Genomic DNA, 27,887 nt, shown 5'->3' with positions numbered 1-27,887 from the left:
CCCTTTCATTACTGGAAAAACTGCAGCATACTGACTGATAGGTGAACTGACAGAAATCTCATCCTTAACCAAGATCTGAGAAGCCTCTGTTTAAGAGATTTAATCTGGGCGTGTTGTTTTTGTTTACCTGGAAAAAAAACCCTCCCTGCTTCTGTTCTGAACCACTGATAACAAGTGTTTTCCTTAGTCTGATGACCGATTCTCTCTCTCTGACTAGTGTTTTTCTAAAAGGTTTCAAGTCTGAAAACAATCTTAGAGCAAGTGAGGAATGTCTGGCCTCGCTGCTGTGAGTCACAGTTACGAGAACGCGACTGCTCTGTTTCCTGTACTGGAGCTCACATGGATTTCACAATCATGAACTGAAATGATTTCCCAAAGCTTACATGAGAAGGGAGAGCGACTCCAGGGAGTTATCTGACACTGACATGGTGACTTTTCTCTTCAGAGTCTTCAAATAAAACTCACAAAAGTGTTTTGTGTGTGAAAGTTTTTTGTTTCTATAAAGGAAGCCTCAGGAACCTGCTTTACAACCATTTGTAAATGTTTATCACCAGAGCTATGGCAACCATTTGACTCAATCCATGAAGTTTTTTTTCTACAAAGAAATAAACACGGGAGGATTATCATGATCGCATGGTTGTTACTGCTGTCACTCTCCACAACGAGCACACAAGATGGACAAGAAAACAGTGAGTATTTCATCGTCTTGATTGAAGATGTCGTGTTTCAGCTGCTCCAATGAGTAAATGCTCTCAGGTGTGCATGCAGGATATTTTTATGTGCAGTTTTTCCTGTTCATATAACAAACACAAGGCGTTTCAGGGGATCATGCTTTCCACACACTACAGATTTCAGTGAGCATTAGCTGCTAATTGCTAACCACCTGTTTAAATTTGATTACACTTTGCCGTATTAGAAGTATGGCTATTTTGACTGTGAGCTCCCTGCTAGGCTTTACTGCCGCTGATTTGTGTGGATTTCTTGACCCAGTTTGTTTTTAATGCAAATATCTGACAAATTATACATTTTTCTGTGGGTGTAATTGAACAGTACCTAAATTCTAGACGTCCATGTGTGCCCAAATATGGTCACTTTGAAAGACCAAGAGGTTGATGACTAGATGAACTGTCTTTGAAGCAAGACTTCACAAACCAGCATCATGGCAGTGGTTATGATGTTTGCCCCTGAAGCTCTGCTGCTATGATGGCTGAAACCCAACAGTTAGCTCTATGTCTTCAACATCTACAATAATGCATGATTGATTTCCTTTTTGTCTTGCTTTATGTCCACATACTTTATGCAGACAGTCAGCTTCTAACTTCCCATCTTCCCTTGCAAAACTTCTTAAATGCTTCCTTCCAACTTTCTCAACAGTCATTGTGTAAAAAGAGAAGAGCTCTCAAGTGGCCAGTTAGTGAACGGGCTTTTAAACTATTTGTGCCCTCTGAGGTTCCCCCAGAAAACTTGTGATTTTTTTTAAAAAAAAGAGCGATGGGTGGGTGACAGAACATAAAATTGATCACTGACAGAAGAGTGGCTTTTACAGGTGAAATGTAAATGTTGTTTACAGGCAAATTATAATAGAACAATACAGAAGAAAGGAAACAAAAATATATAAAAAATTACAAAGATGTATAATAAAATATTACAGAATAATAGAAATGTATTAAAGGTATGTGGAATGTATTAAACAGTATTATTAGACAGGGTAGGCTGCAATATTTGATCTAAGTATTTATGAAGGGAGCTTAAAGGAAATGAAACATGTAGTTTGTGGCTGGACCAATGGTGACCCCCCCCCCCCCCCCAAAAAAAAAAAAAAAAGGAAATATCTTGGAATCAGAAAGGTTTGGGGAAATTCCAGGAGACAGGTAGGACAGCTGGACAGGGCCCAGCAGCAGGACCTGTATCTGTTTCTTTCTGCAAGGATGAGCTCTGCCAGAGCTCCACAAAATGACCTCCACCATGCCACTGCTGTAATAATAATAATAATAATGATAATACATTTAATTTTTAAAGCGCCTTTCAAGACACCCAAGGACACTGTACAATAGATAAAAACACATAATATAACAATGACACTATGAAGAACAATAAAACAAAAGCACAGGATATAATTAACAAACAGTGAATATACAGATTTGAACTGATGGGTTTTGAGTTGAGATTTAAACTGGGGGAGAGAACCAATGTTTCTTATATCTGGTGGTAGAGCGCCACAGCCTGGGAGCAGAGCAGCTAAAAGCTCTGCTTCCTGTGGTGGTGAGGCCAAAATAAGGCACAACAAGCTGGACAGAAGAAGATCGAAGTGAGCGGGCAGGAAAGGTAGTGCTTAACAGGTCAGAAACGTAAGGAGGTGCGAGGTTATGAATGGCCTTGAAGGTGAGCAGAAGAAGTGAAGTTCCTGAAGAACTTCCAGGAGAAGAACTTCCAGGCGATTAGAGGATCATCAGGGGGTCCTTTTGTCCCTCTGTGGGGGGTCACTCCCACTAGGTTTATATCTGGGACTCTCCACCATTTGACCTTAGAACTGAAGAAGCTTCTCGGATGAGAGGTGAAACGTCTTCAAGCAACTTAAAGAAGTCCAGACGCTTTTCTTTGCAAGCTCCTTTGACTACGATGACCTGGATGACTGAGAACCTTCACAGACATATTCCTGAAGAACAGGGGTGATGTGCTGGTAGGACGGGGTTCTGGTGATAATCCGAGCAGCAGAGTTGTGAACCAGTTGAAGCTTATGGAGGGATTTTTGGGGGAGACCATGCAAAAGACAATTGCAGTAGCCAATACGGGAGGTAACAAGACCGTGGACAAGAATGGACGTGGACTGTGTGTAAAGAGAAGGACGTAATCTGTTAATGTTGCGTAGATGGAAATAGGCAGAACGGGTGAGATTCCTGATGTGAGACTTGTAGGAAAGTGAACTGTCTAATGTGACACCAAGGCTCTTAACCTGAGAAGAAGGCAAAACTGTGGAGTTATCGATGGTGAGTGAGAAATGTTTCGCCTTCAAAAGGTTGGATTTGGTGCCAATAAGGAGGATTTCAGTTTTATCCTCATTGAGCTTTAGAAAATTAGAGCTAAACCAGAATTTTAATTCGGATAGACATTCTGTAAGGGAAGCAGGTGGGAGGGAGGAATCAGGTCTGCAGGAGAGATGTAACTGGGTGTCATCAGCAAAACAGTGAAAGTGAAGATCAAATTTGTGGAAAATGGTACCTAGAGGGAGGATGTATATTATGAAGAGAAGAGGGTCTAAGACTGAACCTTAGGGTACACCAGAAGTGACCGGGAATAGACGAGAGTGGAATGATTTCAGTTGAATAAACTGGGAGCGGTCGAGGAGATATGATTGAAAGCAGGGGTTCAATCATATCTGTGTGTCAGAGACAGAGATGGGCAGTAACGCGTTACTTGTAACGCGTTACTTGTAACGCGTTACTGTAATCTGATTACTTTTTTCAAGTAACGAGTAAAGTAAGGGATTACTATTGCAAAATCGGTAATTAGATTACCGTTACTTTCCCGTAGGAACGCTGCGTTACTGCGTTACTAAAACCGTGATTTTTTGCGAGAATGTCTCACGACAGTGACGTAAGCGAGTGCGCCGTTAGTGACAACAGCTGTGTGCAGATCAACAATGGATCACATATCGATTGTGGGAGAGAGTATGAGCGTGCAGCGTTTAAAGCGTGGAAGTACTGACCTTACTTTGAGTTTGATTCCATAAAAAGTGACAAAAACATTAGCGTCCATCGTGCGTGGGAAGAAAACTTCTTTTTACAGCGAAAAAAACCCTAAACTTCCAAGCAAGCACCGAGTGCGCCATGACGTAATGGGAAACTCACAGAGAAAGTCGCGGATTCTTCAACTGACCGCGGCACACCTGCACCAGGGTAAACCTCCGCCTACCTCAGTCCTGCTTTACAGGTGAAAATAGAGCAACAGGACTGCTGAGTCTTTGACTTTATTTATTTTCTGCTGTGTTTTACTTGCATCTATTTGAAAGAGTGAGTGTAAACACAAAAAATATTTTATTTTATGTGCTGGAATGTGCAGAAAATAGGTTTAAATGTTAAACTAATTTCTTCAAGTCAAAGAATGTTGCATATAATTAAATTTTTGCTTGATCCATAAAGTTAAAAGATTAAAACCGATAAAACAAGTTAAAAAAAAAAGAGACTTTTCCATTTGATTACATTTTGTATGATGGATTATGCAGAAAAAGTAGAATTGGGCTGAAAGATCTATCGCTTTATCACCTCTTCAGGTTGTAAATCGTGTTTTTAAAAAGTAACTAAGTAACTAAGTAATTAATTACTTTTGAAAAGAAGTAATCAGTAAAGTAACGGGATTACTTTTTGGGGGAAGTAATCAGTAATTAGTTACTGATTACTTTTTTCAAGTAACTTCACCAACACTGGTCAGAGATGCCAAGAGAGGAGAGTCTGCTTATAAGGACAGAGTGAAAGATGGTGTCGAAGGCTGAGCTCAGATCTAAAAGGATGAGAATGAGCAGAGTCGGCTCCGATTAGAAGATCATTAGTGACTTCAAGTAAAGCAGTTTCTTTACTGTGACATGAACGAAAACCAGATTAAAATCTCTTGTAGATGTTTTATATTAACCAAGTGTGAATGAAGTTGAACTGCAACTACTTATTAGATATCGGACGAAGGTTGTTCAAGTTGTTAGGGTCTAAAGAAGGTTTTTTCAGTATGGGAGTGACTGAAGCAATCTTGAATAAGGAGGATAGCAGAGATGAGTGGGAGTAAGGAAGAGAGGCAGGGAATCTTTCTGACCAAACAATCAGAAACTGACTTCATTAGGGTGGTTATCCATCGTCACGTCCGAGTGGCATCTGCCATAGATTGCAGTGATGGACATTCTGACAACCTGTTCTTTTCACAGATGAAAGCAGGTTGACCCTCAGCACGGAGAACAGATAAATCTACTTGAATTAGCTGAGGCAAGAGAGAACTAGTGCCCTATTTGGACCCATTTGCTAGTCAAAATCTGCCTGAAATGTATAATGAGGAGTCTTAATACAACTTAAACAGTTGCTGCATGAGTGAAATTTGTTACCAAGTGCAAAAAAAAAAAAAAAAAAAAAAATTGTATGAGGCTGTAAACATGTTTTGCTGTAAAGCTGGGCATTTTGAACAGGGTGACACATCTATGGGAATTGACACACCTTTTAAGGATATCTCAAATGAAGAATAGATGAACTCCATTTTAGGCAACAGTTTTTAACAAAATCTTTAACAAAACATCAGTATTTGATGCCCGGGCAGTGACGACACTATTGGCACCACTGGCTGTGTCCTCACTGACTGCTGTTCAAATAGCCCAACGATGACTGTGAAGAATTGTTCAGGTCACTTTAACCATAAAATGTCCTGTGGTCACTTCCTTTAGGTGTTTTGCGTTGTGGACCTCAGAATGTGACTCTTGACTACGACAGTTTCCTGTTAAAGTGGGAAGATGACCCTTCTTGCTCTGTGATACGAGATGGGCTCGTGTACGAGCTGCAGCTTCTCATTGCAGACAAACCTGAACACAATGTAAGAGATTATTATGGGTAACTATAATCCTCACTTCTGTAGCCTCCAAACAAAAAGCTGTTCCTCTAATGTGTTTATGATAATGTTGTAGGGTGAAGTTGTTGTGGCACCTGCACAGATAGGATCTACTCATTCCTGGAAATGGACTTCCCATTTACCATCGCAGTGTGCTCGCCATTCAGTCCGGCTCAGGTCCCAATACAACAACCAATCAAGCCCATGGATGCAGAAGACACTACCTGGTTAATATTAAGTTCAAATCATTTGATCTTTTTTGATTCTTAAACACTTTACAGTCTCGTTTATTCTTATCACTGTGCTTCTTCAGACCAGGGTGAAATACTGGTTCTCCCAAGAGACCAAATATTGGAGGTGGGCAGCACAGCCACATTCTGCTGCATGGTGCCAGATGGGGAAAGTATTAAAACAATGTTTCTATATGACTACAAAGGCACTAATGTAACAACTACAAAGATCAGTGAACATGTGCACTCCCTGACTGTTCACCTGGACCAAGAATCAGAAAACTATAGTGATGTACGATGTGAAACAACCAAAGGAAACATCAACGGAGCCAGTTTTCACGCCAGCTGTAAGTATGATGTAGCATTTGAGATTGTGGTTTCTCAAATTGATCTTGTAAATAAATGGTTCTCTTTTAAATGTGCTTCTGTTTTTCCTGGTATTTGCCACAAACTTAGATCCTCCTGATGACAGTGATCTTAAGTGTGAAACCCGGGATCTGGAATCAATCGATTGTTTTTGGAACGTAGGAAGGGCAGCAAACGAACATCCTGCAATGGAAAGAACATATCAGCTCCAAGGAAGGTATAATAAGACCCAACCACCCCTAATATATCTACAGTCTCCTGTATGGAAGCATCTGAGGGTGTGAATCTTAAAATAAGACACCTCACTGGACACCTTGTTAAAAACCACTGCAGACCGTTTCAGATTCAGAAGAACAAAAAGTTGATGAACAGTACTTTTAGATGATCTCGATGATCTGTAGTCAGAAGTTACAAAAATGAGCACTTGCTATACAACTTCAGTTGCAGGATGATTTATTGGGGAAAAAAAACCCTGAAAAAATAATAGTCAGAAAGCAAAGTGCTCTACTGCGAGAGCATGCAGACTCCAGTGCTATCACAGACAGACAGGCTGCCCTGTTTACTACTTTTAGTTAGAGTGAAAATCTACAACATATCAGGCCTTGTCAAAACATTCCCTTTTAAAGTGCGCCACTCTCCTTTGTAAAATCCATGCATATCCAAGTATAAGCCACACACACACGCAGAGATGGTTAACACATTATTTGAAAACTAAAATAAAGTGCCCAGAATAAACATAGTCCAAAAAACAAATTGATTAATTATGGGATAAACAGTAGTTATGCTTCTCACAGTATGTAATGCCATATAGGTCAAAAGTCAAAGTGAGTTTACAAAGAGAACGTCCTTGATGAAATCACAGTGGAGTTGTTTTCAGGGCTATTCTTCTTTAATTTCACTTTATATGATTTGCAGTGAAAACTGCACACATTACACCTCGTCACCAGAGTTCTTAAAAAACCCAAAAACCTGAATATTTATAAAAGTAGTTTCAAGCAGTTGAGAGAAATGCTCTGATTTAAAAGACCATCAAAGCAAAAACATTTTGGGATCTATAGACTAAACTTTAAAGCACCAAACATTATTGATTAAGCAATAAGGAGTTCAGTCAATGACAAATTTAAAACGTACTCTTACTTTGCTTCCTAGTGAATGTGCAGTCCTGCTAGCCTCTGTATTTATTTAGTTGTAAATATTTAGTAATAGCGGTGTATATCTTTTACATTTTAGCTCATGCATCAATGGACGTTCAGGTAAATGCTCGCAAAAAGTAAAGCTGGATGCAGCTGAGAGGAACTGGACCTTAACAGCAACTAATCGGCTGGGAAAGCTCGAGATCCATGACAACGCGGACCTGACCAAAAGAGGTAAAGCTTTGAATAAAATTTGGTTAAATGATTATTTTTAATCCTTAAGATCAGCTGATTGTTGTGATCTCTTGTTTTAGTGCACATGGTTGCTCCAGACAAAGTGGCAGCTTCAACTGTGAACCCCAGAAACATCAGTCTGAAATGGAGCTGGACTGTGCAGAAGTACAGTAATCTCAACATCACATGCCAAGTAGATGTCAGTGATGGAAACTCTAATACCAAAGTGAGTAGATTAAAAAGGAAGCTAAGGTATTGGCTTTTCAAAGTAAAAGTCTTCACTGAAGTCAGCTAACATAATTTTTGTCCTTGTAGACTGAAAACATTGGAGTTGGCCTCACAGCTGCAGTCATCAAGGACTTGATACCATACTGGGACTATGTTGTGAGGGTCCGATGTGGAACAGCACAGCATTTCTGGAAATGGGGTGACTGGAGCAAAAGTGTCAAAATCTGCACGAAGGGTGATGGTAAGTAGTTTTTATTTTAAGACTTTATTTTAATCTTAAAATAAAAAATATTTTAAGATAAAGACCTAAAAGGTTTGTGAATGTAACAGATGTCGTTTGTCTGGTTGCACCACAGTTCCAGATGCTCTTGACGTGTGGATGAAGGTGAAGGCAGACCAGGCTGTAATCTCCTGGAAGGTGAGTCCAAGTTGGCTTTTACAAGGCTTTTATGAGGCCTCTTGGTAAGGTCTAAATCTGGAAACTGACTTTTGGAGACAGCCTCAAGTGGTCTTTAGAAGAACTAGAGCTTTTGGTACTTGCATGTTGGATTCATTTTTTTCCTCACAACTTGATGCAATAAAAAATATCTTTATTAAATCTATTTGACAAAATATCAGTGCAACATCTTATACAGTTAGAAAGTGATGTTTCAGAGGACACTGTTACCATTTCAGGTCTTGATGTTACGTCTCCACAGGTGCCACTGACCAATCAGAGCCATGGAGAAATCTTTGACTACAAAGTGTCCTGGGCAAAGACCAAAGACAAAAATCAGTCAAACCAAACCAACGTGTCCAGAAGCAATCACAGTCTTACACTCACGCTGGACCCCAGTGAGGAGTACATGGTCACTGTCACGGCTAGAAACATAAACGGCAGCTCATCACCATCGACCATCATCATCCCCCGCAGCAATCTAGGTATGAAGCTAACAGAGCACCACACATTACAGATAAGCTCACTTTGATTTCCATTTGGGGAAGAGGTTTGATTTTATCTAATCTGTGCAGAAGGCTGTAAGCAAAAGGTTTTCTTTGCAGAAAAGGAATAGCAGTTTTCATGATCACATGATTGAGATTATATCTATTATAAGTATACAAATTTGTAATTGTTGTTTATATTCTATATATCCAAGTCATGATGAGTATGTACATTTTTGCACATTTTATTGGTCTGCAAAGGGAAGCTAAATGCCTTAAAAGTGCATGAAACTGTTTTTAAAACCCATGAAAAATTCTCAAGGTTTAACTATATATACTGATTTAACCTCTTCCTTTTTTAAGTGGAGTATGTTGTAAAATCTAATTTTAAAGAGTCTTTTTCAGATACATCCGAGGTGAAGACCTCCTGGATCAGTGGCAGCAATGGTAGCTTCTTCCTGTCCTGGCCTGATAGTCCTAACGCCAGCTGTGGCTACATAGTGGACTGGTGTCCAGTCTTCGGTAATTGCACCTTCGAGTGGATGAAAGTGCCTCCCAACAGAACTCATACCACAGTTTTTTCAAGTACGTCCTCATCTTTGCCTACAAAACTGTTGCAGATCATATTTGCATCTGTTTCAGCACAGCTCCTTTTGTTGTTCCAGAGAACTTTGAAGATGGTCGGAGATACCTGCTGTCCATATACGCCTGCACTGAGGGAGCTGCGGTGCTACTACAGAGAAGAAAGGGCTACATCAGAGAGACCAGTAAGACTGATTCAGTGATTTCTCACAAAATGCGATGGTTCAATCAGCAGTGTATTTTATGCATGTCACATCTTTCCAGAAATAGGAGTCGAGCTGTTTAAACTCAAATACAAACAGGAAGACTCGGCTGTTGAGGTATCCTGGGAGCCCATACCTCTGGAAAAGCAGACTGCTTCCATCCATGGATATATTCTCTACTACCAGGACAAGAGCGGGAACGTTTTTAACGTGAGCACAGGTACAGTATGAAGGCATACTCACTCAGGCCAGCTAAGATTTCAGTCTGGACATTAAGTATAGGATCAGCACTTTTTTTTTTTGTGATCAACATTTTATTGATTTAAAACGGGGTTGGGGGGGGGGGGGGGGGTACAGACATATACAGCACATCTGTAAACTGCAGTAGCAAAGCAAACATTGGTCACAAGGCATAGGGACAGCAAAGAAAAAACACAAAAACACAGTCAAAAACAGTTAGTGCCTGTTCCAGGAGATAACTTTGGATGAGAAGATTTTCCAAACTTCAACAGTCGTGGGTCGAGCTTTATTTAATTTTGCTGTGGTATGTTCAAAATTAATAACACGGATAAGACATCGTATCCAGAATGATTCCATACAAATGTCAGGACTGAACCATTGCTTTGTAATAGTCTTCTTTGCGGATGTGAATCCAGCGAACAACATTTTGCATTGTATTTGTTTTAAGGAGATTTCAGAGGTATCATTAAGGAGACAAAGACCAGGATTGGGAATATAAAAAACGTCCAGCACCTCAGATAACACAGAGTTCACAAAGACCCAAAAATTGGATACAACAGGACAGTCCCAAAACATGTGCAAAAACGTGCCTGGTGACGAATCATTGCAGATGTGACAGTGATACGTAGCCTGTAGTTTCATCTGGAACCTCCTATAGGGTGTAATGTTTGTTCTATGTATGGTTTTGAAATGAATCAATTGATGCGCCAGGTTCTTAGAAGTCAAAGGATCAGCACTTTTCCATAGGTGCTCTGTTAGCTGATTTTAATCCATCGTTAGTGTTTACCTCCTGGCATATGATGATTTTATTGGGTTAATTTGACCATGATGCCACTTTTTTCCATTATCTTGGACTTAGAAACTGTTAATAATGCCAGATCTAACAAATGGAAATAACAACCCCTTGTGGCACAAACGTAAAACAAACCATGCCTGTTTTATGGTTGTAATTGGATGAAATATTAAGGGCTATAACTCTTCAAATTGGTGGCAGAAAATATCAGATTCGTTTGAAAGTCTTTTATACTAAAAAATGTCAAAAATTATGTCTTCAACTGATTTGCTGTACATCAAGTTTTTTCTTGCATCTTTTGTAGTATTAAGGTGTTAACTGAAACATGTTGCCGACGTGTCGTTTACAAATTGATTGTCACTCGGACGATGACACACTTAATCACACTATTAAGTTTCTCTACTGATAACAAAGTCCTGGTTTTGTTTCTCCACACACAAAGATTAGCTTGGGACTGAGATAAATAAAGTAAGTCTCCAGTGTTGCCCGATGATCGTAAACATGTATCTATGTTGTAATAATGGCGGTCACTCTGTGTTGATTTAGATGATCCTGAAGCCACCAGCCTCACTGCAAAGAACCTGAACATCAGTATGTACACCTTCACGGTGACAGCATCAACAGCATTTGGACTTTGTGGTAATTCATCCATCAATGTCACCTTGAATCCCCCGGGTAGGTTAATTATTTCCCCATATGGACTATTTTCTTTAGTAAGACTGTCAACATTTGTCATTTTCTTTGATTTACTCGATGCGGTTCATTGTTTTCACCAGCTGATCAACTGATAATGCTGATCTTGATATCCCTGGGAGCAGTTTTTCTTATTCTGTCTGTCAGCACAATTATCTGCTACAGACAATGGGCATGGTAAGCAATGCACATTTATTTTCTGTGAAATTTGTCACTTTTGCTTCCAATAATTGGTTTTGTTTAAATTTTGATGCATTCTTTGACCCAACAGCATCAAACACAAAGTCTATCCTCCAATCCCAAAGCCAGTGCTGACCGACCAGTGGCTGACATTACCAGTAAGTTGAGATGGCCAGTACTATATCATGTAGCATTGGCCAGCTAATGATGCATCTATATATCAGGATATTCTACTATTCAGTTATTTGTTGATTTCCTTGTATAGTCCATTATCCTAATCTCTAAGCACCAAGATATCTTTCCTGTGAATGTGAGGTCATTTTCTCTGTTTTTCAGGATGAACATACGAGTCATCATCTTCATTTTGATCAGAGTTACTACAGAGAGGTCTTGGATATTCCTAAGCTACATGATCAATTCAGACCACCACAGCCTGAGGTTGACCAGGACTACAAGCCTTTTACCTTCTCTCAGACTCCCAAAGGTTACTACAATAAGCCTCTGAAGAAATCCCAGCCATGTCTCACTTTACCCACTACAGGCCTCACATCTCAGCCAGGCTTGCCATCTTCTCCAATCAATGGCGTATTTCCTAATCCGTTGTACAACCCATCGTACAACCTGGTATTGCAAAGTGTGGACCGTGAAGTCAAATCAGGGCCCGAGGTCCATGAGGGAATACCTTTCATCAGAAGCTTTAGTGGATACCAGCCTCAGAGTCCTGATGAGACCTTTACCACAACTGAGTTAGAGGAGTACCCAAACAGTCCCATATCCTGTGTGTCCACATACATTTTGCTACCACAGAAGACATCTAACTAGCTGCTGCATATGTGAACACATTTAAGCCTTATTCAGGCACTTTATGCATCGTTAACTACTGCATAGTTGGTTAGCTTCATCCACCAGGTCATCAGCAACTCAGCTAAAGTTAGGTGTGAGTTTAGTTTCATTCACACAAACAGGACATTTTCAGAAAATAGAAGATGTTTCCTTTCAAATGAGATCCTAGGAGTACATTTTGGCATTAAAGCTTTTCTGTTTAGATGCTCACACACTCACACCTGAATTATAATCCTAGTTGTTTGTTGTTAGCCAATTATGTTAGTGGACCAGAGCATTAGTGGTTTTCAAAGATTTTGTGCCCTGCAAATTTATTTTGTTTGTCACCACATCAGTGACACATACAGTATGAATGGCGGGTTTGAAAAACACTGCTCTAAGATGCTGCTGTTGAACCTTTGGGGTCTGTTCGTTTCAGACACTACTGTACAGTCATTCCTGTGGCTGGCTCACATCAAGGTCTCTTTAAGACATGAAAAGGACAGGTTTCTCTTGTTGGTGTCCAAGTGGCACCAAATGGGCATTATTTAAATTTACTCTGGAAACACTGCTCTCATGACGGGACATTGTATCCCTCAAGGTACTTAATTTTTAAGGGCTCTGTCCCACAATACTAGGGACACATCAGAGAGTACAACCACTGGTCGCTGTGGAAAAATGTGTGCTCCCTGACTGTCAGTTGACAAGAAATTGGTCACAAACGGGTATACAGTGCTGCACTGATAACTGCTTTGGTTACTAGCAGGTTGCCAGAAGTTTGAACTTGTCTAGAAATAACTTGTTAACGGCTCTCTGAACTGTAATGAAACTGTGAAAAAAGTGTGCCACAAACTGGAAATGGAGATTCTTCACCTTCTAAGTAAAGGCTTTGTCTTACTAATGTTATCATCACATTTAAAGTTTTACTTTATAAGGGAACATTTTCTGTTTCTGTTGCACTTACTCAGAGAGTAAATGGTGAGTGTTTGCAGCCAGCTCAGCATCTTCCATGCAAATTATGAGAGACTGCAAAAACCTCAGTGACCTTTGTCAGTGAATACATAGTTTATCCTAGATGTTCCTAGGGCATTGCTAACCGATCTCTAAGAAATTCTAAAAGTTTCTTTAAATGTATCTAGACGTTCCACTGAGTCAGACATTTGAGAGAAGCCCCTCTAAAGCTTGAATTATTTTTCTGTGTTGAATCTCTGCAAACCTGACTGCAAAGTCTGTACAAGTTACAGCTGTTTGCATTTTTACTTTAATGACGTGTCTGAATCTCTGTGCCATCACCACAGAAACTCAACTCATCATATTGAAGCAAATAAATAATGAACAATGAAGAGAGGACTTCAGTACCGACCGATTGATTATGTGTGTCCTACCTTATTAAAAAATGTGAATATTTCATGTAGCTGCTGAGAGGTCTTTGCTGTTGATCTCTGTCTGTAAGAACCAAGAAATCACCTTTGAATCAATGCTGTAAACCAATAAAACAAGAAGCTTCAAACAAGAAGTGTTTTTTTAATGCTTTGATTGTGTCTGGTTTCCTTCAAAGTCTGTTCATATGGAGAGAAACAGTACAGCACCAGGAAGGCTGTGTGACCTGCTGTGTTGATGATTGCATTGTTACGTCCCTCTGCAGCCGCTAATCTCCTCAATGTGTTCAGCTGGTGCTAATTGGCCACACCTAGTCAGGTGTGGATAAAAGCATACCTGAGGCAAGCTTCCAGGGAGCTCACTTGTCTTTGCCTTGGTGGCACCAGCCATTTTAGCCAACCTGGTATTCCATTTTAAGAAAAAAAAAACCTCTTCTGACAAACGGTATTTGTCTCCTTTTTTATGTTGCGGCTTTTGAGCTGGGTCGTAACATGCATGTGTATCAAACACTATATAAGGATATAATTAAGCGTATTTCTGAGGTACCTCTACTCTTAGTGCATGTCTCCAGCGAGTAGTGCGGTGCTCTGAACGGATAATTGGAGGTGAGCTTCCCTCCCTCCAAGACATCTACAGGAAGCGCTGCCTGAGGAAAGCGGGGAGGATCATCAAGGACTCCAGTCACCCCAGCCATAAACTGTTCAGACTGCTTCCATCAGGAAGGAGGTTCTGCAGCATCCGGTCCCGTACCAGCAGACTGAGAGACAGCTTTTTCCATCAGGCCATCAGACTGCTGAACACGTCATAGACACCTCAGCTTCACTACTGGAACTTCAACATTATGCACTCCACACTGTATATAAATGCCACTTGTTTTGCACATATTCAACTCTGTATATTTTATTATTATTATTATTATCATTATTGTTATTATTATTTTATTATTTTTTTATTTTTTATTTTTTACTATTTAATTTGTAAAAATGTGTATACACACACACACACACACACACACACACACACACACACGTAGGAAAATATTTAGTATACACATCCAGAAATGCATACACTATTATATATTGTACATATATTTATTAGTTTCAGGTTGGCCATTCTTGTATTTTGCTCGTTTGTGTTGTTGTGTTTGCACATCTCTGTTGCTTGTGGGGCTCGCACACAAGAATTTCACTCGCATGTGCTGTGCCAGTGTGCCTGCACATGTGATGTGACAATAAAAGTGATTTGATTTGATTTGATGTCCTGATTCTTTCCACTTTTATTTTCACTTATTTTATCACCAATAGCTAAAGGCACAAATTGCTTTAATTACAGCAGAGTAGTTAAGGCACCCAACGCTTGTTAGCTGTTGTCAGGGGGTATATAAAAAGGCTAACAAAGAAAAACAATCTCTATAAAATTAGTTGCCCTTCATGTGCCTTCTGGAAATGTTGGAATGTGTCATTTACCGGTACCGTATACAATTACATTTACCACTTATTGGGTGATGTACCACATGTCATGGTCCCTGTGTCTGCCCGGCCGGCCCCATGACGATACATTTGTTATGGTTGTTTTATTTTAGCCCATTCAGTTGAGGCCACTAAAGGGAAACTGTCATCTGAAATTTAAATTGTTCTGGGGTTTCTATTCATGACCATTAGAGATAAATATCATTAAATGACTTTCAGCCACAAACTTCTTATTAATCATTCTTACAACTGAGCCAGATATATTGTTAATGAACATACTAAATATTCATTTTTTGAGCCCCTACTATTCCTCAAGATCATAAAAGGCTGGCATGCCCATTAAGTGTCCTCTGGCCACACTTCATTGTTGTTGTTCAACATCTTTTAGAAAATCCTGGAAACACACCAATAAAAAAGTTGTAAGCAAAATACCCCTTTAAAGGCACTTTTAGTGTTAACAGAAAACAAAGTTTAAAACCATCCCAAAGTAACTGAAGTCTACAGCTAAGTCAAGCTGTCACACCACTTTGATGTTGCAGCAAATAAATGTCAGCTAAAAATAAATGTTTAAAGTTCAGCAACACATATCTGAAAACATCTGTGTACAGCCATACGTCCTATTCTGCTTATCGAAGTCATAGGGGGGCATGAGCCTATCCTAGTTGCTATAGGGCGGGAGGCGGCACACACACTGGACAGGTTGCCAGTCTGTCAAAGGGCTAAGACAGAAAGAGAGACAAACATAAACACTCACATTCACACCTGCGGGTCATTTAGAATAACCACTAAACCCGACCTGATCCACCCTTTGAACTGTAGAAGGAAGCTGGCGTACGCGAGAGTACCCACTGTGATCCATCAGTGCTAGCCACATGCCACTATGCCCCCATGTGTGTGCAGGTAAACAGCTGCTCCCTGGCCATGAAACTTCAGCTAAAACTGACAGGAAAAAAAGCAACTTCAATGGTCTGAAATGCTGAAATCTGAGGAGGCTCGTACTGTGTGTGTTTCTGTGGTGTATTTCCAGTACTGTTTGTATATGCACAATATTTTAACATATCTGAATAATATCAGCACTAAATAATAAACTGGATCTTTGTCAATTAAATATTTGTCAGTATTATACACTCTTATCCCAGAGTTACCCCCAAAACTGGCCAGTGTTCATCTGTAGTTAGTGAATTCAAACAGCAAAATTGCTCCCGACCTGATCCACCCTTAAGCTCTTTGTTGGACCAGGTAGGCTGTCATTCCACCGTTTACTGGATGGGCTGATGAGTCAGTGAGACTCACTTCTGACAGATGATATTAATACTGAGGTTAGTTGTTGAGAATATCCTGAACTTTTCTGTCAGAAAGAACTGCTGTTTTTATCTGTTAGCTGCTGTTAGCCAACAACAGAGAAATAATCTATGGATCTTTGTTACACTCTTGTGAATAAACTCTCATGCAATGTAAGTATGTAATCAAACCAAAAAAAAAGTTACTTCACTGTTAAGGCAGTGATTTTGAAGGACAAAAGTGATGGCCTACAAGAGCTGCTCAGGCATAGAAACCCACACCGTGAAGTTTCCGCTCAGTTTTATTGAAGCGTAGCATGAACATTCTGTGTAGTTTTCTTAAAGATAAACAGGTTAGCTTGCATTAATGTGGTGAGCTCACAGTAAAGCTCTGTGTTGGACTGGTGCACAGTGGCTGTGGTACTCATGGTCAGATTTAGGTTACGTCAAGTGTAGAAGAGAATTTGCTTAATTCTAACTTAATTATTAACTTCTCAATATGTTCCCTTTGCTGAGCCACTACAGAGATCATAGCACCTGCACCTGCTGAATCCTACTGTAATCCCTGACTGTTCTCATTTGACTGTTTTGGTATGCAGGCAAAGTCACCCTCTACCATGTAGGCAACAGAAAGGAGGTATTTTTTAAATGATTTGTTTCCTTGTGTCCTACATACCAGATTTGAATTAGAATTTAGATTAGAAGATTTTTTCATTCTAGATATGTTAAAATATCATTTTACTGTTACATTACTATATAAGGTTCAGTTGTACACAAATGGTTAGTAGAATTGTCCTTTAAGGAGCTACTTTTTACTTTCTTTGAGTACATTTCAGAGTAGGCACTTTTTCACTTTTACTTAAGTAAAGAAGTTTCTTCAATAATTCAGTTTTTACTGGAGTGTTTTTAACACAGTTTATTTCTACTTAAGTAAGGAAAGTCTGTACTTTTGCCACCTCTGCATATTACCTACCATAAAATTTTGACAAATGGGATTAAAATTGTTTTTAAGATGAGTTTGGAGGTCAGGGATTTAGTGTCGCTAATTTCTGTGCAATTTAATGTAAAAGAGACAAAGTGCATGTACATACATGTTAATGAGATTTATTTTTCCCTAGAACTGTAGTGTTAATGCTGGTCTTCATGGCCTCAGCTTCCTTTGCTGACGGTCTTCCGTTTTTATGCAGATAAATAATTCTTTGTTTCACTTATTGGAGTAAACTAATGGAAATCTCATACTTGTACATGTTGAGCTTCAACAGGAATAACAGGAATTTTCTTTGATAGGCACCTACTTATTTATGGATACATGAAATGTTTTGGCTGCAGGGTTAGCAAGGGTGCAGACATTTAATTATCTAATCATAAAAATGTGCATACATAATTTTGACTGTATGCAAACAATAGAGCTACCATTTTGGACTCCACATTTTAAAGCATCAGCAGCAACTTTTTGTCTGCCATGTTGTTGTTGTTGTTGTTGTTGTTGTTGTTGTTGTTGTTATTATTAAGTGGTTTTTGGTGCTTATTTACTTTGTGCAAGAACTCAGAGAAGTATTTGGATTTGATGCTGGAGTGCCGAGTTATTAACTTCATAAAAAGCAGTGTGCCCTAAAAGTGATGTCACAACTGCAGCACCAGTATAAAGGGTCAAGTGAGCTTAACCATTAGTTCTTCAGACTTTTTCATGGTCTTCTAGCATTTTCCTTTGGACATTGTCTGCTTTTGCTCTCACTTTCAGTCCAGTCATCGTACCTGGCTGTTTTCAGAGAAATGTTTTACCACTTAACACTGAACTATGAATCATTCATGCATAAAAAAAACACTTAACTAGAAGGATGAACCAGTGTAGTGTCTACACAGAGAACTTAGCAAAGAATCAATTTTAAATTAAAGCTTTACAATAACTGGTCTGAAAATCAGAGCCGGCAGGTCCTGTCATTATGCCAAGTTTGGAATCATCATGTTTTTCAGAATCTAAGGCTCGATTCTCCCTGACCGATGTTTTTCTGGAGCATCAGAGCATGTCTGAGCTCGCTGCTGTGAGTCACATTTCCGAGAACATAATGCTCCATTTCCTGTGGTGGGGTCCACATGGATTTCACAATCAAATGGATTTCCATATTGTATATGTGAAGGGAGGGAGGCTACAGGGAGTAACCTGACACCAACACTGTGACTCTTCCCTGTTCGAGTCTTTGTTCTCGGATTCTTCAAATAAAACCCAAACTTCCCTGTGAACATGCTTTTGTTTCTATGAAAGAAGCCTCAGGAATCTGCTTTTCAACCACTCTGACGAGCTGATGTTTATCACCGCAACTACCCGGCTGAATTCTTGAAGGTTTTTTCTATCTAAATAAACAAACAGCTCTAAACGAGGATTATCAGGATTATTATTATCATGATCACGTGGTTGTTATTGCTCTCACTCTTCAGAGAAAGCACACAAGATGGACAAGAAGACGGTGAGTATGTCATCCTCTAACCTCTGTGACAATCTGTAGGTACAGAAAGTATCTGATATTTTTAGTAAAGAAGTCTCCATTTTCAGCAAAGGCTGTAATTGTGTATACAGGATATTTTTTTATGTGCAGATTCTTACTGGTCATAAAACAAACAAATACAGTGCGTGTCAGCAAGATAAAGTTACAGCATGCGAGGGTGGAGGTGTGGTCATAGGTGGCCCAAGAACTCATTTTTGTGGATGTGAAAGAATATGTGCATAATTTCTTTTTAAACATTTTGTGTGTGTAGAAATAGTTTTTTTCTTAATTCTTATTCTGAATCAAATTGATAATTCAAATTTGTTTCACATAAATGTTCAAAGTTTGCAATTTTTCAGAACCAAGGTCATTGTAACTGGCAGACTGGTGCAGACAAGTCTGCAAGCTATCTTCTTTACCTTCACTAATTTGTGTGGATTTCTTGTTCCTGTCTGTCAGTTTTTGAGCATTTTAAATGCAAATATCTGACAAATAATATCACTTCCTGTGTGGTTAATTCTCTTGACAGAACCTCAAAAACTCTGTTTCAGCTTTGTAGAGAAAAATATTATTGTATTATTAAGAAATATATAGCAGACATCCATGTGTGGACACATATGTTCAATGACTTGATGAAGTGGTTTGAAAAAAGACTTTACAAACCAGCAGCGCATCATCTTTGCCCTTAAATCACACATCAGTTAGCTGTACAACATCACATGACTGCACAGTGGCTTTTCTTTTTCATCTTGCTTTTTTATAAAAACATAATCGGTACAGAAAATCACCTGTTATTCCCCGAAACTAAAGTGTTCCCTTGCTATTCCTCATCAGTCAAGTCTAAAAATAGAGCAGAGCTTTCAAATGTCTGCTTAGTAAGTTGTTTTTATATTTACTCTCAGCTCCTCCCAAAAAATGATACAGGCAGCACGATTTAACCACTGATTTTGGACTCTGCATTTTTAAGCCTCAGTGTTTTAGTGTCCTAGTCACCCCATCTGGCAGACATAATGGACGTGCCCATAATACTATACTTGTTCATGACACTGTTTGTGTCTGCTAGATACCAGAGGCCATTAACAAAATATCAGTATGAGTCTGTGTGCTCACTGACAGCCTAACTATGTCTTTTTTATCTCAAGAATTGCTCAGTGTTCCACTTTAACCATAAAATGTCCTGTGGTCACTTCCTTTAGGTGTTTTGCGTTGTGGACCTCAGAATGTGACTCTTGACTACAAGAGTTTCCTGTTAAAGTGGGAAGATGACCCTTCTTGCTCTGTGATACGAGATGGGCTCGTGTACGAGCTGCAGCTTCTCATTGCAGACAAACCTGAACACAATGTAAGAGATTATTATGGGTAACTATAATCCTCACTTCTGTAGCCTCCAAACAAAAAGCTGTTCCTCTAATGTGTTTATGATAATGTTGTAGGGTGAAGTTGTTGTGGCACCTGCACAGATAGGATCTACTCATTCCTGGAAATGGACTTCCCATTTACCATCGCAGTGTGTTCGCCATTCAGTCCGGCTCAGGTCCCAATACAACAACCAATCAAGCCCATGGATGCAGAAGACACTACCTGGTTAATATTAAGTTCAAATCATTTGATCTTTTTTTGATTCTTAAACACTTTACAGTCTTGTTTATTCTTATCACTGTGCTTCTTCAGACCAGGGTGAAATACTGGTTCTCCCAAGAGACCAAATATTGGAGGTGGGCAGCACAGCCACATTCTGCTGCATGGTGCCAGATGGGGAAAGTATTAAAACAATGTTTCTACTCAACTATAAAGGCACTAATGTAACGACTACAAAGATCAGTGAACATGTGCACTCCCTGACTGTTCACCTGGACCAACAATCAGAAAACTGGAGGGATGTAATATGTGAAACAACCAAAGGAGACATCAGCGGAGCCAGTTTTCATGCTGGATGTAAGTATGACACAAAGTACTGAGAAAAAGGAATTACTGTACACACAACACAGGCCAGGGAGCTTTTGATAGCATTTTGTCTTAATGAAAAAAACCATCACTTAAAAACTGTATTTTGTACTTACTCTTTTTTTTTGTCTATTGTTAACATTTGTTTGATGATTTGAAACATTTAAATTTGGCACAATGAGGCCAAATACTTTTTCACTGCACTGTAGCATTTGAGGGCGGTTTGTGGTTTTGTCAAATGTACCTTGTAATTAAATGCTGGTTCTTCTTTTTTGTTTTCTTGACATTTCCCTTAAATTTAGACCCCCCTAGTGACAGTAGTCTTCAGTGTGAAACCCAGGATCTGGAATCCATCGATTGTTTTTGGAATATAACAAGGAAAATAGAGGATGTTGAAGAAGTGAGAAGAAAATACCTGCTCCAGGAAAGGTAAAAGGAAATACACAACACCTCTGTTGTAACAATGAGCTCCAGTATGGGACTAAAGAAAGGCTAGTCAGAATAAGTAAATAAAATGTAATCTGACTACTGATTTCAGAAAAATATTATACAGTCACTCCCTGCTTTACATATAAATGTCTTTGTTGTACTAGATTTCATTTCATTTTCTCTTTCTGAATAATTGATGAAGCAACCTCTGTTGGATTAGTGAGGTAGACGGGAATATGTGAATGGCCGCAGTTGGGACCACTGAAAATCTCTTATGTTTATATGTTTGTTATATACAGTCCAAAATGCACAAACATCGGTTAGTTTGTCTTTTTCTTTTTCTCTCACTATGAAAGCTAATGGGCTAAATGGATACCACACTCAGGCACAGTAGTATCGAGTACTGCATCATACTTTGTGTTTACTTTGTGGTAAACAGAGAAGCCAACAGAAGCCTTTGTGGTAAAGATTTAAGCTACTTATGCTTTTGCACTACAGCATTGGGAAAATGCTCACAAAATCTGCCGGTGGAGGCTGGTGAGAGAAAGGGCCTTTATTTGCTTCCATAAAACATTAGCAGTCCTGCTGGGTTCTTCGATTTTTTGTTGTTGTTAATATTTAAGCAGTGTATATTTTTACATTTTAGCCCATGCAACATTGGACCAATGCATCAATTGGGTAAATGCTCGCAAAAAGTGGAGCTGGATGCTGCTGAGAGGAACTGGACCTTAACAGTCACTAATCCTCTGGGAAAGCTCGAGCTCCATGACAGGGTGGACCTGACCAAAAGAGGTAAAACTTTGGAAAAAACGAGGGGAAAAAGGCTATTCTTAATCTTTAAGATCAGCTGATTGTTGTGATCTCTTGTTTTAGTGCACATGGTTGCTCCAGACAAAGTGGCAGCTTCAACTGTGAACCCCAGAAACATCAGTCTGAAATGGAGCTGGACTGTGAAGAAGTACAGTAATCTCAACATCACATGCCAAGTAGATGTCAGTGATGGAAACTCTAATACCAAAGTGAGTAGATTAAAAAAGAAAGTTTACATATTGGCTTTTCAAAGTAAAAGTCTTCACTGAAGTCAGCTAACATAATTTTTGTCCTTGTAGACTGAAAACATTGGCGTTGGCCTCACAGCTGCAGTCATCAAGGACTTGATACCACACTGGGACTATGACGTGAGGGTCCGATGTGGAACAGCACAGCATTTCTGGAAATGGGGTGACTGGAGCTATTGTGTCAAAATCCGCACGAAGGGTGATGGTAAGTTGTTTTTGTTTTTTGTTTTTTTTTAAGAGAAAAGACTTTAAAAAGTTTGTGAATGTAACAGATGTCGTTTGTCTGGTTGCACCACAGTTCCAGATGCTCTTGACGTGTGGATGAAGGTGAAGGCAGACCAGGCTGTAATCTCCTGGAAGGTGAGTCCAAGTTGGCTTTTACAAGGCTTTTATGAGGCCTCTTGGTAAGGTCTAAATCTGGAAACTGACTTACTTTTGGAGACAGCCTCAAGTGGTCTTTAGAAAAACTAGAGCTTTTGGTACTTGCATGTTGGATTCATTTTTTTCCTCACAACTTGATGCAATAAAAAATATCTTTATTAAATCTATTTGACAAAATATCAGTGCAACATCTTATACAGTTAGAAAGTGATGTTTCAGAGGACACTGTTACCATTTCAGGTCTTGATGTTACGTCTCCACAGGTGCCACTGACCAATCAGAGCCATGGAGAAATCTTTGACTACAAAGTGTCCTGGGCAAAGACCAAAGACAAAAATCAGTCAAACCAAACCAACGTGTCCAGAAGCAATCACAGTCTTACACTCACGCTGGACCCCAGTGAGGAGTACATGGTCACTGTCACGGCTAGAAACATAAACGGCAGCTCATCACCATCGACCATCATCATCCCCCGCAGCAATCTAGGTATGAAGCTAACAGAGCACCACACATTACAGATAAGCTCACTTTGATTTCCATTTGGGGAAGAGGTTTGATTTTATCTAATCTGTGCAGAAGGCTGTAAGCAAAGGGGTTTCCAAACTAATGCAGAAAAGGAATAGCAGTTTTCATGATCACATGATTGAGATTATATCTATTATAAGTATACAAATTTGTAATTGTTGTTTATATTCTATATATCCAAGTCATGATGAGTATGTACATTTTTGCACATTTTATTGGTCTGCAAAGGGAAGCTAAATGCCTTAAAAGTGCATGAAACTGTTTTTAAAACCCATGAAAAATTCTCAAGGTTTAACTATATATACTGATTTAACCTCTTCCTTTTTTAAGTGGAGTATGTTGTAAAATCTAATTTTAAAGAGTCTTTTTCAGATACATCCGAGGTGAAGACCTCCTGGATCAGTGGCAGCAATGGTAGCTTCTTCCTGTCCTGGCCTGATAGTCCTAACGCCAGCTGTGGCTACATAGTGGACTGGTGTCCAGTCTTCGGTAATTGCACCTTCGAGTGGATGAAAGTGCCTCCCAACAGAACTCATACCACAGTTTTTTCAAGTACGTCCTCATCTTTGCCTACAAAACTGTTGCAGATCATATTTGCATCTGTTTCAGCACAGCTCCTTTTGTTGTTCCAGAGAACTTTGAAGATGGTCGGAGATACCTGCTGTCCATATACGCCTGCACTGAGGGAGCTGCGGTGCTACTACAGAGAAGAAAGGGCTACATCAGAGAGACCAGTAAGACTGATTCAGTGATTTCTCACAAAATGCGATGGTTCAATCAGCAGTGTATTTTATGCATGTCACATCTTTCCAGAAATAGGAGTCGAGCTGTTTAAACTCAAATACAAACAGGAAGACTCGGCTGTTGAGGTATCCTGGGAGCCCATACCTCTGGAAAAGCAGACTGCTTCCATCCATGGATATATTCTCTACTACCAGGACAAGAGCGGGAATGTTTTTAACGTGAGCACAGGTACAGTATGAAGGCATACTCACTCAGGCCAGCTAAGATTTCAGTCTGGACATTAAGTATAGGATCAGCTTCCTGTTTACGTCCTGCCATATGATGAGCTTTCTCTCCACCTACGAGGATCCTCAGCATGAACATTCTTCCCAGCATCTGTTTAACTGTCAGCAGTGCCTCAAAATGTGTTTGAGTTTGGGAAATGAAAGCGTATTTGGATGGAACATAGACTTATATAATGCCCGCTTGTGGTGCAAGTTTAACAGAAACCAAGTCCCCCTTTTTAGTGGTGTCAGTCTGTCGATTTAAGCAAAGTATGACTGCAATTGGATAAATTAACTAAGAATTATAACAGTTTAACTTGGTTGCAGAAAAGATCAGATTGGGGGGGAAGTGTCTGACACAAAAACGTTTTAATAATTATGTTCTTAGCCAAATCCATTTGTTCTTTATTGGTAAATGGTAAATGGACTAGTTCTTATATAGCGCTTTTCCACTCTTCTGAGCACTCAAAGCGCTTTACACAACTTGTGCATTCACCCATTCACACCCATTCGCACAAGCACAACTGACATTCACACACATTCATACTCCGATGAATGCATCAGAGAGCAATTTCGGGTTAGTATCTTGCCCAAGGATATTTGGCATGCAGACTAGGGGAAGCCGGGAATCGAACCACCAACCTTCCGATCAGTAGATGACCTGCTCTACCACCTGAGCTACAGCCACCAATATTGCACACTTAACTGCAATATTTTGCTGAGTTTGTTTATAAATGTATTGCTGGCACTAGTAGGACAGCACACTTAAAGCCTTTACACACTGGACGCGCAAAGGTTGTGCAAATATTTTGTGTGTTAGAAATATTTTTCAGGTTTACCTATTGTTAATACAGATGTTCACACCAACAATGTAATTTTGCTCAATGAAGTTATGGCTTTTCTTTTTTTGAACCATGAACCATTTTTCTGATTCTATGGATGCAAAGACACAGATCTGACCAATTAGACCACTGCATTTAGTGCGCTGTAGCTCAAAACAAATATCACACTGTGATCCTTAAGTATGTTCAAATGCGGCTGTGATACAACCTCCTGGTTTAAACCAGAATCTTTTCTTCTTTTTCTGGTTCAAAGTTTTAGGACCAGCTGTCATCACTTCATGTTTTGATTGAAGTGTGATTTTTTTTTTTTTTTTAAGGACATATTTTTCAGAAAAACACAAAGCTTTCTGTGTGTATGTACACAATACGAATTCACATCTGAAATATTTAGAATTTTGTGCCGTTTTCTTGCAAAGCACTTGTTGGGTAATGACCTTTAATCACACTATTAAGTTTCTCTTCTGATAACAAAGTCCTGGTTTTGTTTCTCCACACACAAAGATTAGCTTGGGACTGAGATAAATAAAGTAAGTCTCCAGTGTTGCCCGATGATCGTAAACATGTATTTATGTTGTAATAATGGCGGTCACTCTGTGTTGATTTAGATGATCCTGAAGCCACCAGCCTCACTGCAAAGAACCTGAACATCAGTATGTACACCTTCACGGTGACAGCATCAACAGCATTTGGACTTTGTGGTAATTCATCCATCAATGTCACCTTGAATCCCCCGGGTAGGTTAATTATTTCCCCATATGGACTATTTTCTTTAGTAAGACTGTCAACATTTGTCATTTTCTTTGATTTACTCGATGCGGTTCATTGTTTTCACCAGCTGATCAACTGATAATGCTGATCTTGATATCCCTGGGAGCAGTTTTTCTTATTCTGTCTGTCAGCACAATTATCTGCTACAGACAATGGGCATGGTAAGCAATGCATATACATTTTCTGTGAAATATTGTCCACTTTTGCTTCCAATCATTGTCCGACATTTATTTTAATGCATTTTCTCCCAACAGCATCAAGCACAAAGTCTATCCTCCAATCCCAAAACCAGTGCTGACTGAAAAGTGGCTGGCATCACCGGTAAGTTTTTTTTTTTGTGTTCCTAAATCTAACCAATTCGTTTCTGGTGCCAAACTTAAGTTCAACTTAACTCTCAGATATATTTCAGATGTAGAGTTGGGTGCATTAACAGGGTATTCAAATGTTTGCACACTGACTCACTTTTTGCTGATTCACTTTTAGAGCCATTTGAAGTGTTTTGGACATTATAGCATTAGCTAGCTAATGCTAAATCTCTCCACTACACATTTGTACTACTCTGTTATTTATTGGTTTCCTTGTATAGTGCATCATCATAATCGATATGGATCCAGATGTCTTTCCTGTGAATGTGATGTCATTTTCTCTATTTTTCAGGATGAACATACAGTTCGTCATCTTCCCTTTGATCAGAGTTACTACAGTGAGGTCTTGGATGTTCCTGAACTACATGATAAATTCAGACCACCACAGCCTGTTGTTGGCCAGGACTACATGCCTTTTACCTTCTCTCAGACTCCCAAAGGTTACTACAATAAGCCTCTGAAGAAACTCCAGCCATGCCTTACTTTACCCACTACAGGCCTCACATCTCAGCCAGGCTTGCCATCTTTTCCAATTAATGATGTGTTTCCTAACCCTTCATATAACCTGATAGTACAGGACCAGGAGTCACAATCACATCCCGAGATCCAGGAGGGGATGCCTATAATTGATAGTGAATGCCAGCCACAGAGTCCTGAAGAGACCTTTACCACAACTGAGTTAGAGGAGGAACCAGACAGTCCCATTTCCTGTGCGTCCACATACATTTTGTTACCACAGAAAACTTCCAAATAGCGGCTGCATGTGTGAACACGTTTAAGCCTTGCACACGTACTTGAAGAGACCTTAACTACTGCATGGAACACAAGCTGCCCTCATCCACACAGTGACCCGCTAGATGTTCAAAGGAGCTCTACTGTTTTCATGTTTTGCTTCAATTAAAAGCATGCAATACATTTTAGTTCAGTTCTGTACATTGGTGGTGTTGTGGTGCTAGTTAGCACTGTCACCTTGTTGCAGGAAGGTTGTGCGTTCAAATCACCTGTCAACCATTTCTCACGAGAGGAAAATATGTGATTCCTTACTGGTTACAGCTGTGTCACTTTGGCCAGCGGTCAGTTGTGGATTTAAAGAGACGACAGCAGGCTCGAATAAAACGTAACACCAACACACTAACCAACACCTACAACTGCAGCTGGCTTCCTTTTATACTCGCTTCACGTGAGACCACCCAGATCTGGGGTAAGAAACAAATGAAGAAAATACACATCCACATTCAATTCAATTTTATTTATATAGCACCAAATCACAACAAAAGTCGAATCCAGTCTGGAAGCTGGTTCCACAGAAGAGGGGCCTGCAAACTGAAGGCTCTGCCTCCCATTCTACTTTTAAATACTCTAGGAACAACAAGTAGGCCTGCAGTGCGAGAGCGAAGTGCTCTAATAGGGTGATATGGTACTACAAGGTCATTAAGATAAGATGAGGCCTGATTATTTAAGACCTTGTATGTGAGGAGCAGGATTTTGAATTCAATTCTCGATTTAACAGGAAGCCAATGAAGGGAAGCCAATACAGGAGAAATATGCTCTCTCTTTCTAGTCCCTGTCAGTACTCTTGCTGCAGCATTTTGGATTAGCTGAAGGCTTTTCAGCAAGTTTTTAGGACATCCTGATAATAATGAATTACAGTCGTCCAGCCTGGAAGTAATAAATGCATGAACTAGTTTTTCAGAGTCACTAAGAGACAGGATATTTCTAATTTTAAAGATGTTGTGTAAATGGAAAAAAGCAGT

The 27,887-nt window shown here is 39.6% G+C and overlaps 2 protein-coding genes across 2 annotated transcripts; both read left to right on the top strand.

Annotated features, from left to right (window-relative positions):
- The first annotated feature begins 390 nt into the window (after positions 1–390).
- Positions 391–13,700, top strand: LOC113026113 (leukemia inhibitory factor receptor-like). Its single transcript, XM_026174563.1, has 18 exons — positions 391–428; positions 555–689; positions 5,417–5,562; positions 5,654–5,804; positions 5,891–6,154; positions 6,264–6,390; positions 7,404–7,540; positions 7,621–7,766; positions 7,856–8,009; positions 8,125–8,186; positions 8,467–8,689; positions 9,095–9,274; positions 9,355–9,456; positions 9,536–9,694; positions 11,054–11,182; positions 11,284–11,377; positions 11,472–11,538; positions 11,717–13,700. Exons 2-18 carry the CDS (start codon positions 626–628, stop codon positions 12,200–12,202), a joined length of 2,691 nt encoding a protein of 896 aa, XP_026030348.1. The 5' UTR covers positions 391–428; positions 555–625; the 3' UTR covers positions 12,203–13,700.
- A 4,763-nt stretch (positions 13,701–18,463) lies between these two features.
- On the top strand, positions 18,464–27,272 carry LOC113026111 (leukemia inhibitory factor receptor-like). The gene is made up of 17 exons (XM_026174561.1): positions 18,464–18,796; positions 20,011–20,156; positions 20,248–20,398; positions 20,486–20,749; positions 21,061–21,187; positions 21,834–21,979; positions 22,061–22,206; positions 22,297–22,450; positions 22,544–22,605; positions 22,890–23,112; positions 23,524–23,703; positions 23,784–23,885; positions 23,965–24,123; positions 25,606–25,734; positions 25,836–25,929; positions 26,023–26,089; positions 26,426–27,272. The coding sequence occupies exons 1-17, from the start codon at positions 18,733–18,735 to the stop codon at positions 26,885–26,887; spliced, it is 2,676 nt and encodes an 891-aa protein (XP_026030346.1). The 5' UTR covers positions 18,464–18,732; the 3' UTR covers positions 26,888–27,272.
- Positions 27,273–27,887: the final 615 nt, after the last annotated feature.

Source organism: Astatotilapia calliptera, chromosome 7, assembly GCF_900246225.1.
Source record: "Astatotilapia calliptera chromosome 7, fAstCal1.2, whole genome shotgun sequence".
Lineage (NCBI taxonomy): Eukaryota > Metazoa > Chordata > Actinopteri > Cichliformes > Cichlidae > Astatotilapia > Astatotilapia calliptera.
This window is presented reverse-complemented; position numbering and strand designations above follow the sequence as displayed.

Excerpts from the sequence above, each read along its gene's own strand:
- LOC113026113 (XM_026174563.1), top strand. The coding sequence starts at position 626 with ATGATCGCATGGTTGTTACTGCTGTCACTCTCCACAACGAGCACACAA. Across the intron at positions 690-5,416 it reads ACAAGATGGACAAGAAAACA|GTGTTTTGCGTTGTGGACCT; the intron begins GTGAGTATTTCA and ends CACTTCCTTTAG. Across the intron at positions 11,183-11,283 it reads TGTCACCTTGAATCCCCCGG|CTGATCAACTGATAATGCTG; the intron begins GTAGGTTAATTA and ends TGTTTTCACCAG.
- LOC113026111 (XM_026174561.1), top strand. The coding sequence starts at position 18,733 with ATGATCACGTGGTTGTTATTGCTCTCACTCTTCAGAGAAAGCACACAA. Across the intron at positions 21,188-21,833 it reads AAATACCTGCTCCAGGAAAG|CCCATGCAACATTGGACCAA; the intron begins GTAAAAGGAAAT and ends TTTACATTTTAG. Across the intron at positions 21,980-22,060 it reads GGTGGACCTGACCAAAAGAG|TGCACATGGTTGCTCCAGAC; the intron begins GTAAAACTTTGG and ends CTCTTGTTTTAG.